Here is a 13,583-nt window from a genome sequence, read left to right as displayed (position 1 = left end):
CCAACATATATATGCATAACATCAAAAAAGGACTCACTTTTAATCATTTATAGTGATAATAAAATAAGGTTTGATATTTATAAAATGTATATAAACTATTAAAATTAAAAAAAATAAGAGCTACATGTCTTTTCAAAATTGAAGTTTAACATTTATCAGACCTCTTTCAGTCAATACAATAATACACATTGTGTAATCCAAAATTATAACAAATAACAGTCAACAAATCTTTTTCATTTAAAGATCCTGTAACACATTTTTTTTCATGGTTTCATTTCATAAATATGATGCTCAAATTAAGATTTGTCAATATTGTAAGTTCAAATAAGCATTATTTATGAAGATATTACCCAATTTAATATTTCATGTAAATAAAGGGAGGTAATTAGAAATTTATTTTCCATAAATTCTAGGTCAAATTTTCCAAAAAGAAAAGAATGCATGTAATTGATTGATTAAATATAATGTGCACAAATATTTGCAGTACACATTTTACATATCCTTTGATGTTTGAAAATTGTTTTATTTGCATAATTATTTTAAATATATAATTTTTCAAGTGTGGTATTCACACAGTAATAATATCAATAACAAAGCATACAGGATCTTTAAAGATCTACAGTACACATTAACTACTATTATCTATTACAACAGTTGTCAATTAAAGTTTACAACATGCTTAAAAAGATTTTCTTTTAAAAACTCATAGAAAATGGAAATCATGGAAAATAATCCTTTCTTTTGCAGTTGATTTTATCGGTAACAAAATCGGATAAGTGAGTGAAAATATTCCTTTCTGTCAAAATTAAGTGTTACACACAAAACAATAATATTCACTTTTAAAGAAAGTAAGTGATTTTTTATCTTTTTTCTTCTTAAACTAACTTAAAAGTATTAAATTTTGGAGATATACTCCTCAATGTGAATTTTCTGATATACTAAACGTTCACCACTGGATCCTGATTATTTTCATCTACGAAGACACTGTGTCAAATAATCATGTAAAAACTTGTTTTGAGGTTCAACTTGTCTTTACCCCTTGAAACTGCAAAAAAGAAATAGAAATAAATAGGTGTACATAACATCTAAAATGGTCTTATATCAATAATATTAAATTACAATATTATTACCCATAGATTACCCTAGCATATCATAAATTAGAAACATGTCAATTGATGATGTAGAACACTCAAAAACTATAACTTCAAATATATGTAATTTGCAAAACAGTAACATGTAAAGGTGCAAATTCAATCATAAGACATTTCATGTAATTATTTTACTTTTGATTAACAGTTAATTTTGACAAAACAAAAATTATAGTAAATAACAAAATCAAAATCCATATTATTACCTTAATTTGATGTCCTCATCGTTCTTTTATGTCCAAATGTTTTTTTCTGTCGACTGTTTTTCATGTATACAAATATATAAATTGTTATCAGCTAATTGTAATCAAACATTGGTGTTAGTCTATAAAAAAACAAATCCAATGATTATTGACAAAAAGTTATAAATTTACTTTGCAGTATACTAATGTATTGATAGATCCCTACTTTGACCTTTTACGTGTAGCTCTATTTAAATAACAATAGATTAAATCTCAAATATTGACATGTGTTCCTTTGTTAACAAATACGTTGTGGTGAAACCCAAAGTACGAGTTAAACTAGGGCGAATCAGACTATGTTAATTAACTGGTTTAGAAATGAGATAATTGAATATCACGAAAATATATATTTCTAATGTAACTAATAATTTTTCAGTTATTATACTATGCATGCAGTAAGTTTAATAATAATCTACCTTCAAAAATATCACTTACTTTTTAGTATGCCAGTTGTCTTCTATGATGTCTATAATGTCCTTTGTCTTTGTTTGAATTTGAAAACAAGTTGTTGTTGTAGCCTCGTTTTGAAATTCATCAAGTTTCCATTATTTTTTCAATTTATTTGAAATACTAACATTGTTCCTTTCTACGGTCTAGTATAACAAAAAACATACAATTGATGTGAAAAAAATGAATAACAAAATTTGAATGATTATCTTGAACTGAAATTAGAGCCACCTATTGGGTTTATAAATCAGAACAAAGGGAAGTGACTCAATCAAGACTTCTATGTTAGATTTCACTGAAATCCAACGTCCTATCGACGTAATTCCAACACGTTGATACGACGTCGCAAATACGTTGTATTAAGGATTTTGATGTCGTGACATAAATCCAACTTAGATCCAACGTTGAAACAACGTCAGGTGTTTGCTGGGACAGGATTTTGGAGCATCCGTTAAGTATAGATAACAGGTCATATCGGTGGTTAATAGAGATAAGACTCCGAAACAACCTGAATTCAATCGTAGGGAACTACGTCATCGCGCACCTGCAAAATGCTCTCGATCGGGCTATTTTTGTTGTTGTGTGTGTGTGTATTTTTTTTGGTAAACATCCGGTCGACTCGCAGATAAAATATGTTTTTTTATTCTAAGGCTTTAACCAGACAGTAAAACTTTAAACTTTTTTTTGTATAATTTTATCAAGTACTAAAGCCAACCTTCTGTGCGCTACAATATTTTTGATGCATGTTTTGTAACGATTTCTTAGAATTAAAGAATTTTTTTTCGAGCGGACAAAAAAGAGTGGAATTGGGATCATTTTGCTGGTGCGCGATGACACAGTCTCTTACAATCCTATCATTGGAATCACCAAATTCAACTAAAACATTGCTAAAACGTCCATATCTTCAAATACTAAATTGAGCTTGTAAAGTAAGACATTTAATAAAGACAAAAATGTGTTTATGTTTTCCGTAAACTGAGAACTTTCAAACAATGATGATAGTATAAAACAGAAATCGACTTTTCGGTAGATTGCTGTTAAAAAACAGCATGAATTTATTTCTCACAAAAATAGCAGTAGACTAGAAATATCTGCTTAAAGCAGACGGTAAAAAATTTAATAAGTTGGCAATTTCGTAAACGTATTTTTTTGGAAACGTGACAAAGATTACATCAGTTCGTGGGAATTGTTTCAGGATGTTTAAGTTTACGTTGATAAGCTGGCATAAAAGTGGTTTTATGGGATGAAAACGTGATTGAAAGAATAAGGCGCTGCATCCACTATAGGCTCGTACAATTTCGGCATATTCCGTCGCTTTCCGTCTATATAACAAGAATGATTAAAAATGCGAGGTAAATATAACAACAAGGTGTTCGGTGGAATACCTAAATGCAACTTTGTAACTCCAAATCTACATATTGTAAACATTATAGTTCATGGGAAATGAGAAAATAAATTATTTCCTGTCTGATAACCTTCCCGTTCTCGGTTAATGTGCACGTACATTAACATTTGAAGTAAACAAATTATAACAAGTGCAAGTGCGTAGCTAATACATGAAAATGAGTTTTTTTTTTAAATATTAATACATACATATGTTAACATCCGATGTAAATATCAATCTGCTCATGGCTTAAAGATCTTGTAACAAATTTTTAAGGTTATAAATAATAAATATGATGCTCAAATTAAAATTTATCAATATTGTAGGTTCCAAAAAACATTATTTATAAAGTTATTTCCGAATTGCACATTTCATGTAAATAAAGAGAGGTAATTAGAAATTTATTTTCTATAAAGTTTAACGCAAATTTTACAATAAGAAATGACTGCATATATTCTAATTATTACATATAATATGCACAAATATTTCCAGGACATATTTTACATATTCTTCGATGTTTGAAAATTGTTTTGTTTGCATAATTATGTACACATATATAATTTCACTTAGTGTGGTAAACCACTTTTATCACAACATACAGGATCTTTAATACCAATAGAAGTCTTATATCACCACGGGATTTATATGACAATTAGCAAGCATATCAGCACAAAATATAAATACAATTCTGCGCATGAGTAAAAACCAATAACAGCAATATATCGGTACCTGATGTAAATATCAATCTGCAAATGATTGAAGACCAATAACAGCCATAAGTCTGTAACCGATCTAAATACCAATTTGCACAAGAAAACAAATATCAGCCTTAAGCCAGCAATTGATTTTGAATACCAATATCCCATGGCTGAAGACCGATATCAGCCAAAAACTAGCAACCAATGTCAATATAAATCTGTAAATGATTGAAGACCAATAACAGCCATAAGCCTGTAACCGATCTAAATACCAATTTGCACATGATGACAAATATCAGCCCTAAGTCAACAATTGATTTTGAGTACCAATTTCACATGGCTGAAGACCGATATCAGCCATAAACTAGCAACCAATGTCAATATAAATCTGTAAATGATTGAAGACCAATAACAGCCATAAGCCTGTAACCGATCTAAATACCAATTTGCACATGAAGACAAATATCAGCCATAAGCCAGCAATTGATTTGAATACCAATGTTACATGGCTGAAGACCGATATCAGCCATAAACTAGCAACCAATGTCAATATAAATATGTAAATGATTGAAACCAATATCTGCCATAAGCCAGAAAATTATGTAAATATCAGTATGTAAATTATTGAAGTTCAATAGCAGCCAAAAGCCAGGAGTCGATGAAAATATCAATTTTAACAATTTTAAAGCATTCAACGATCAGTCGATAAAAGGAAAAATTATCAAACATTAAGCAAAATGTTCTTGGAGGGCAACAAAAACGGTGGAAAATGATAAATATGAAAATCACAGGAAATAAAAAAGCAAACAAAAATCAACAACAACAACAACAACAACAAACACCACGAGCTGAAAAATAAAAAAATGTAAATCACGTCACACCATTTAACCAAATTTTGCTTTAACATGTGTCTTGCTACGCCGCGTAAATTCAAGACACATTCATTTATTTATGAATACCAGATTTATATCACACTCTCAGATTCAATTTTGAATTCAAACTGCTTAGAAGAACTGTGACTGAGCAAAATAATATCAGAAAAAGCAATATGAGTTGTTATAATAAAATAATGGCATTGCTGGTTATTCTTACTATAACTGTTTTGTGTATGAAAACTATTAACAGTGCGCCTTTGACAGATTGGAATGGTACAAATGCTGGTGATTTAAACGGCGAGAAATTAATGGAGATAGGAAAGGCACTCAAATTACCAAAATTACAAATGATAGGAAAAACAATTGACAATTTTGAAAAGGATATTGAGGTCAAAATCTGCGACCTTCATCCTTGTTCAGAATGGACGGAGTGGTCTGGTTGCACGGCTCGAGTTGGTACGTTCGATTCAAAATTCAGGACACGGAGGTGCAGTGTAAATATGACAAGCTGTGAGATAAACTCAAATAGCCAAACAGAGAAAGAGTTTGGAATTTGTATTGGGCATTGTCCTAATGGGTATAACATCACAAAGAACGGGTTTTGTATGAAGTTGTTTGCTGACAAAAAAGTGAAACAAAATGCCGCAGAACAGCAGTGTCAGAAAGATGGTGGACATCTGATAAATATAGACTCGGAATTTAAGTTAGAAGATGTTAGTAGTCTTCTTACAGGCTTCAGTATTGATACAGGAATCTGGATAGACGGACATCGTAAAGATGTAAATTCCCCATGGAAGTACACATATGGATCTCAAAAAGGATTCTTCAAGTGGTACCCGAGTCAGCCAACCAACGGATCAAATGAACTTTGTTTGGTTATTGCTTTGTACAGTCACGGCGTTAAGTGGTATGATGTGGCATGTACAAATTCATATTATTCAATGTGTGAAATTTGAATAACACGATGTATCTCTTTCCAGCATTTTACACTTTGAAGAAAAAACAATGTGTAACACATATAGAAGAAAGAACAAACATATCTTAACTTGATTTTAACTGGAACTCCTTTTAAGTCATAGAAGTAATATTTCATTTCATGCGAAATTGCAGCTGAACAAAATATGTTAAATTATAATATATGCAGAAGATATAATCATGATTTATATAACGTGTAAAATAGAAAGGCATGTTTACAATTCTAGAATTATTTTCTTTCTCCGTCTGTTTATATGAAAACAAATAAAATGCAAAAAAAAAATCACTTAAATTACCCATTTTGTGAAACTTTTAAAATTATCACATATTGCATGAAGATTTCGGGTTTCTTTCAAAATGGAGGAATTTTCTATGTGTTCGAATAAAAGGGTCGGTACTTTTGATACTAGGGAATTTTCAAAACAAAACAATAAATTTGCCAATTTCTGACACAATAACGAAATTTGAATGGACTGCTTCAAATTTTAATGAACAAATCATTGCACACATTTGGTTTATTAATGCTTTGTACAATCATTATCATAACGTTTAATTTTACCTTTTAATAAATACAAGATCATTTTACGTGTAAAAACGCATTTCTTTTAAAATTAAATAATCATATCATTTTGTTTTACTGTTGTTTAGCCTTCTATTATTTATGTACACCTTTCATGTACATTTTGGTACATTTTGATATCAAATTTGCAAATATTTTACCTTTACAAGTACATGTTTTTACGTTTTGCTCTAAACAACCCAAGATTTTGCTTGAGTATAGGTACAATCATAAATAAACATAATATTTGATAGTTTATTTGTTTATTACAACTGTAACATGATTTATCTGAAGTGCATGCTGTTGTTTTTATATTTGACTCTGAATTATTCATAATTCTACGATGTTTGATTATGTACTTTGCATGGTCTTGATTTCATTTTGTAATATAAAAATGAATAAATTTACTTTTCTAGTTTTCACTACATCCTCTGTATATATGAATATAGTATACCCTAATGGGAACTACCAGGAACTAAACAAGAGCTGTCATTAGACAGCGTGCTCGACTATTCCCAATCCTTGTTTGTAAAAATAGTGTAAAGGATTGACAAAGTGACCTCCTCCTGTACCCAGGTTGAGATTATTATGGTGAACAAGACGTATGCAAGGCTTAAAGCCATATATCGAGGGACTTTGAAATTATCTGAGGTAGAACGAAAAACTTTGACGTAAATCGAAAAGGGGACATTATTCTGACAAAATGCTAAATATAGATACTTCCTCCTGTGTACATGTTGGAGAAAGGATAGTGAACAAGTGTACAAAGTTTCAGAGTCAGATGTCAATGGAATTTCAAATTATTTGAGGTTGTACGCAGACTTAAACATAAGTGCTTACGCCGACGCCGACACCGACGCCGACGCCCTGGGGAGTATGATAGCTGTCCTTATTCTTTGAATAGTTGAGCTAAATAGTATCAACTTAACTGTATTTTACTTCTTTGAACGACACCTGAATAAAATTTACATGACTACTTGAACATTATATATAGCAGGTTGACTAACCTTTCTTACCAAGTTATCAATAACTCTTACATATTTAAATTCAGACAAGATATTACAATTCAACTTCCTTCATTATATATGTTACCATTTGTCATATATGTAAGCCAACAAAGCTTTATATTAATTTTATCAAGTTTATTTAGTTCGAAAGTTTAAACACAAATAGAAAGTAAAGTGTAAATAAATGCAATTTTTTATTTAAAGAAAATACTCTGATAACGGTTGGAAAAAAGGATTTCATGCCATATTAGAACCTGCTCGCGGCTGGCAGTGGTAAATACGAGCTGCAGTCCATGGCCTCTACCACGGTTTCAAGAAAGGTTGCTGAAGTTTCAATTATAAGCATTATACAAAGTTTTGTATTTCATTAGTGCAGTTTATTATAGGAGAGACAACCCTGGCATGTCATTATGCTCATATTTATACTAGTTGTCTCCCTTAACAAGTAGAGTTAATTTCTATCATGAATAAGTTTAAAAACTTATAAACCTTGAATGCATGTTTTTACATTGTGATTATCATGTTTTATGTTCACGTCAGATTCAAAATACCAAAAAAGTAATATATGATTTCCTTTTGCCATCTGAAGCACGTGGTTTTTGAGGGACAAAATGGCTGTCAGGGCTGACAGGATTTTTTATATGATGCAATTATATCGTTATTACAATCTTATTAATTTAAAAAAAAGTCGAATGACTTATTTTGTTTGTACAAATCAAGCTTAAAGTATTGGTACTCTAAATGTAAATATTATAGACAGATACCTGCATATCGCCTGCCTAAAGACTTTCACGTCAAGTCGAAGTAGTTTATTGTAAGATACTTAATTTAAGGATGATTAGATTCAATAATAAAAGTATGAATATTTTTTCTTGTATGCAAAATAATTTTAAGAAGTGGTTTGCCAAAGTTATACCATGAGAAAACTTGAATGTACTTTTAAAGGTTCTATCTATTCCAGAGTATAATTCAGTATGACACTTCCGTCTTAAATATCTGATATGATATGATTTCTGATTCTTAGAAATATCTACATGAGAAGGAGGCAAGCTTTGAGTTTATATTAATATGAAGAATACATATTTTATCAATTATAGTGATTTGCAACAAAATAAAGTGTTAAGTTACAAATTAATGAATTTGAAAACATAACTATTATAATAAGCATCAATTTTGTTTCATTATCATGATAAATACTTGAAAACATCAGATTGACCATCATCTCAGTAACGCACTTGAAATTTCAAAAATATATGCAACTTACTAGTTTCATAGATATTTATTAAAAAAACAATTACAAAGTAAAAAAATATTAATTATAAAATATTTTAATTTAAATAAAAGAACATAAAAATTTATCAGCATATTAATTTCTGTCCATGGTTTGTAGTGTGGGATGAATGATTTCCATTATTTTCCAAGCCAACGTGCTTTTCCGCTTTCATAATTTACTTTATGACGGGACACTTGTGTATCATGATTTACTCTTGTCTTGACATTGTCAACACCTTGTCTCTTTTTAAAATATAATTTTAATTGATTATATCTGAATAGACACATTAGGCTTCCGATATCCGGAGCAATTTATGTCACTTCCGACTGTCCGGAGCAAAATCGGCCATATGGGCTTTGGTCATATAATATTTATTTATATACATGTAATTGTTTACCTTATACTATTTCCAATAGTCTGAAATATTTAATGTTCTTATACAACTATGGGCAAAATACTGCCAAACATAATTTACCTCAGTAAAACGTTATCAATCTGAGAATGAGTTTTTTTATTGTTCCCTCTGCTTATAATAAAAATAGTGAAACAAAAATATAATCATCAAAAAACAAAAACTGCCTGTCTGCGTCCCAGTTATCGTCAGTCTTGATTGCTCGGGCGTATCATGTAGATGTACAAAATGAAAATAAAATCTTACCGGTTCTCCAGCACCGTCTGGAAATGGACGATCCAGCTTGGTCTCGGAGTCAGACATTCTTCAATCAAAATCAAACCCCACACCAGCCCCTAGATTCTATTGAATAGACCCCTTGGTTCTTTTACATGCCCAGTGTATAGCACTGATACAAGCGTGGTTTACCTAGATTTCTTATCAGTACACCACTAGGTAGGTGGAAAACACTGAAAGTGTCTCTGAAAATCCCAAGGGTGTTACCCAGGATCGAATCCGGGACTTAAAGGAGTGACAGTCAGTGGTCTAACCAACTGAGCTATCATGCCACTTCACCAACGGTTACCTAGAATACTGTTTCATCTTTCTTTTATCTTATCAAATCCATTTTTTCAGTTTCATAAATAGCATAAGAAATATTCAATCCGTCTATATAACACTTATAACTGATTAAAACAATAATTCATACAGCATAGGTTTTTGAATGCGTGTAAAATCAATACTGAATTTATTGAATTTATTTAACAAGTGAGATGAGCATAATATTATTTCATTCAACTTGATCAATAAATTTAGTAATGTACACGAATTTAATATTTAATTGACCATATATCCAAAATAAGAACTGATTACGATAAAAATGAATAACTTAAATATGTACATTGAGGCGTTTCCTTTTAGCGTGTCATTTGACGTCACGACTGTGTAATACATAGAGGATATTTAAGTTTCTTCATTATAAATACAGGATTTATTTTCATCGAGTGAATATTTCATGAGTGGCAGGAGCCACGAGTGAAATATAATAATTTTCATACCACAAGATGAAATAAATCCTTTATTAATAGAGAAAACTTGAATTTTCTGTTTATTATAATATAATTTTTCATTTTTTTAACCTTATGAACAGGAAGAATTCCCTTTTAATTCTGTGTATTGACTGAATTTAGAAGAAAGTAGTCCGGCAAGACACCAGTGAAAATACGGTAAATATGTTTCACTGCAGTCGAAAATAAATTTTTAACAGTTAAAATACGGGACATAAAAATACGCATTTGATTTCATCAATATTTCATTTATAAGTATATAATAAAGATATTTACGGAGTCGCAAAATCGGCTCGGCTATGTGATAAAGAATGATTTTAACACCTTGTAGACCTGCAAGGTCTCATTACTCATTTCTTGTTTCCTTAGCCATACTATTTTACATTTTCAAGTTTTAAAGGCCCATTATGCCTAAAAAATACCATCATGTTTATTTCTTAAGAACATTTGTTTTTGTATCTTGTTGCAGTCTCCAGATAATTACTCATTTTCCACTAAGATGATTAATCTTTTACTTGTTGCATTGGGTATATCATAGCGAATGAGTATTTTGTATGGAAGAGAAAATACTACTTGTTTACATCTTGCTTCCATTACGACACATTACTGCACATTCAGCGCAGATTTGTTCAGTTGTTAAACATCTTAATTATTTAAACATTATTGAACACGTGTTTGACATTCTTTAAGAATTAAAAAATATGGATTTTTGAAGCGTAATGTGCCTTTAAGTATATGTTTATACTTTGTATGTACTTTCTGTGAGTATTTCAACAGAGTCATTGACCTAGATGCGCTAAAACTTCTGAGCAATTTATACATTATCTAGAGATTTAAGAATAAATAAATTAATTTTCTTGGGTAATCACGCGGAGTAAATCTGTAATATATATAAAATATTTTATTTTGTTTCCTGGTTAAAACGCCGTTCTTAATACATGTTTTGGTCATTTCACGGTGGTTGATCCATCTAACTGGCTGTCCTGGATAACTGTCCAGTCATTATCAATTAGCCGCAAGTGACTAGCTACTGATCACGCAATAATTTCTGGGGCTCTTTGTCCGAGATCAATTGTCACAGAGAAATTACGCTACGCAAGAGGATCGGATCAGCTACCTCCTGAACATTTGATAGTGTGATAATAAATTATGAAAGACTTTGCTTTAAGCTGACAGTTTTAAGTTATTACTTTTTTAATGTTGTACATGAGTTTGGAGCATCCGTTAAGTATAAATAACAAGTCATATCGATAAGACCCCGAAACAAACTGAATTCAATAGAAGGATATTACGTTGTTGTTGTGTGTGTTTTTTTTTTGGTAAACATCCGGTCGACTCGCAGATAAAATATGTTTTATTCTAAGAAATCGTTAAGGCTTTAACCACACAGTAAAACTTTAAATTTTTTTTTGTGTAAGATTTTATCAAGTTCTTCTGTGCGCTACAATATTTTTGATACATGTTTTGTAACGATTTGTTAGAATTAAAGAATTTTTTTTCGAGCCGACAAAAAACAGTGGAATTGGGAGAATTTTTTAGGTGTCGTGAACGATCTTAAAAAATCCTTTATTTGGAAACATCACAACTAAAACATTTGCCTAAAACGTCCATATCTTCAAAATACTTTAATTGAGCTTGTAAAGTAAAAACATTTTTAATAAAGACAAAAAATGTGTTTTTGTTATGTTTTTTTCCATTTTAAACTGAGAACTTTCAACAAATGATGATAGTATAAAAACAGAAATCGACTTTTCGGTATATTGCTGTTCAGAAAAAAAACAGTATGAATTTATTTCTCACAAATATAGCAGCAGATTAGAAATATTTACAGCTAAAAGCAGCGGTAAAAAAATAAAAGGGTTAGTGTTTAGAGACAATTTCGTAAATCTCATGTTTTATTTTTTCTTAGAAAAAACGTGATAAAGGATAACATCAGTTCGGGGTAAAACGTTTCAGGATGTTGATGTATGCGTTGATAAGCTGGCATAAAAATGTATTTACGGGGTGAAACGTGGCTGAAAGGATAAGGCGCTGCATCCACTATAGTCTCGTACAATTTCGGCAAATTCCGTCGTTTTCCGTCTATATAACCAGAAGAATTAATAATGCAAGACAAATATAATAACAAGGTGTTCGGTGGAATACACTTAATCCCAATTTTGTAACTCCAGCCCCCCCCCCCCCCCTTGATCACTATATTGTAAATATTATAGTTCATGGGAAATGCGAAAATAAATTATTTCCTGTCTGATAACCTTCCCGTTCTCGGTTAATGTAAACGTACATTAACATTTGAAGTAAACAAATTATAACAAATGCAAGTGCGTAGCTAATACATAAAAATGAGTTTTTTTGAAAAAAATATTAATACATACATATGTTAACATCCGATGTAAATATCAATCTGCTCATGGCTTAAAGATCCTGTAACACATTTTTTTTAAGGTTTTAAATCATAAATATGATGCTCAAATTAAAATTTATCAATACCAAAAAACATTATTTATAAAGATATTACAGAATTTAACATTTTAAATAAAGGGAGGTAATTAGAAATTTATTTTCTATAAAGTTTAAGTCAAATTTTTCAATAAGAAATGAATGCATATATTTTAATGATTACATTTAATATGCACAAATATTTGCAGGCCATATTTTACATATTCTTCGATGTTTGAAAATTGTTTTGTTTGCATAATTATGTACATATATATAATTTCACTTAGTGTGGTAAACCACTTTGATCACAACACACAGGATCTTTAATACCAATAGAAGCCGTATATCAGCATGGGATTTATATACAATTAGCAAGCATATCAGCACTTAATATAAATATAATTCTGCGCATGAGTAAAAACCAATAACAGTCATATATCGGTACCTAATGTAAATATCAATCTGCAAATGATTGAAGACCAATACCAGCCATAATCAAGCATGTTACCGATCTAAATACAAATTTGCACATGAAGACAAATATCAGCCATAAGCCAGCAACCGATATCAGCCATAAACTAGCAACCAATGTCAATATAAATCTGTAAATGATTGAAACCAATATCAGCCAAAAGCCAGAAAATCATGTTAATATCAGTATGCAAATTATTGACAAAAGTTAAATAGCAAAGTCCAACAAAAACAACAACAAAAGAAAACAAAAACAACAACAACAAACACCACGAGCTGAAAAATAATGAAAATCACTTCACACCATTCAACCAAATTTTACGTTAACATGTGTCTTGCTACGCCACGTAAATTCAAGACAAATTCATTCATTTATAAATTATTATTCCAGTTTATCATCCCACACTTCAAAATTTTTTTGATTCAAACCTGCTTAGAAAGTACTGTGACTAAAACAAAACATTTCAGAAAAAAAGGCAAATATGGGTTGTTATAATAAGATAATGGCATTGGGTTTGGTTATTTCTTAATATAATTGTTTTGTGTATTAAAATATAACGTGCACCTTTGACAAGACGGGAATGGTACAAATGTGGTGATTTTAAAC

The 13,583-nt window shown here is 30.4% G+C and overlaps 1 protein-coding gene and 1 long non-coding RNA gene across 2 annotated transcripts; one reads left to right on the top strand and one right to left on the bottom strand.

Moving 5' to 3' along the window:
- LOC132736583 (uncharacterized) lies at positions 1-2,159 on the bottom strand. The gene is made up of 3 exons (XR_009626596.1): positions 1,826-2,159; positions 1,355-1,473; positions 1-1,045 (listed from the first exon to the last, which is right to left on the bottom strand). It is a non-coding gene; the product is annotated as an uncharacterized LOC132736583 (long non-coding RNA).
- Positions 2,160-5,294: 3,135 nt separating this feature from the next.
- LOC132736582 (C-type lectin mannose-binding isoform-like) lies at positions 5,295-5,750 on the top strand. Its single transcript, XM_060723739.1, has one exon. The coding sequence runs from the start codon at positions 5,295-5,297 to the stop codon at positions 5,748-5,750; it is 456 nt and encodes a 151-aa protein (XP_060579722.1).
- The last annotated feature ends 7,833 nt before the right edge of the window (positions 5,751-13,583 follow it).

This window comes from Ruditapes philippinarum, unplaced genomic scaffold (genome assembly GCF_026571515.1).
Source record: "Ruditapes philippinarum isolate M1 unplaced genomic scaffold, ASM2657151v2 ctg4364_1_1_1_1, whole genome shotgun sequence".
Lineage (NCBI taxonomy): Eukaryota > Metazoa > Mollusca > Bivalvia > Venerida > Veneridae > Ruditapes > Ruditapes philippinarum.
This window is presented reverse-complemented; position numbering and strand designations above follow the sequence as displayed.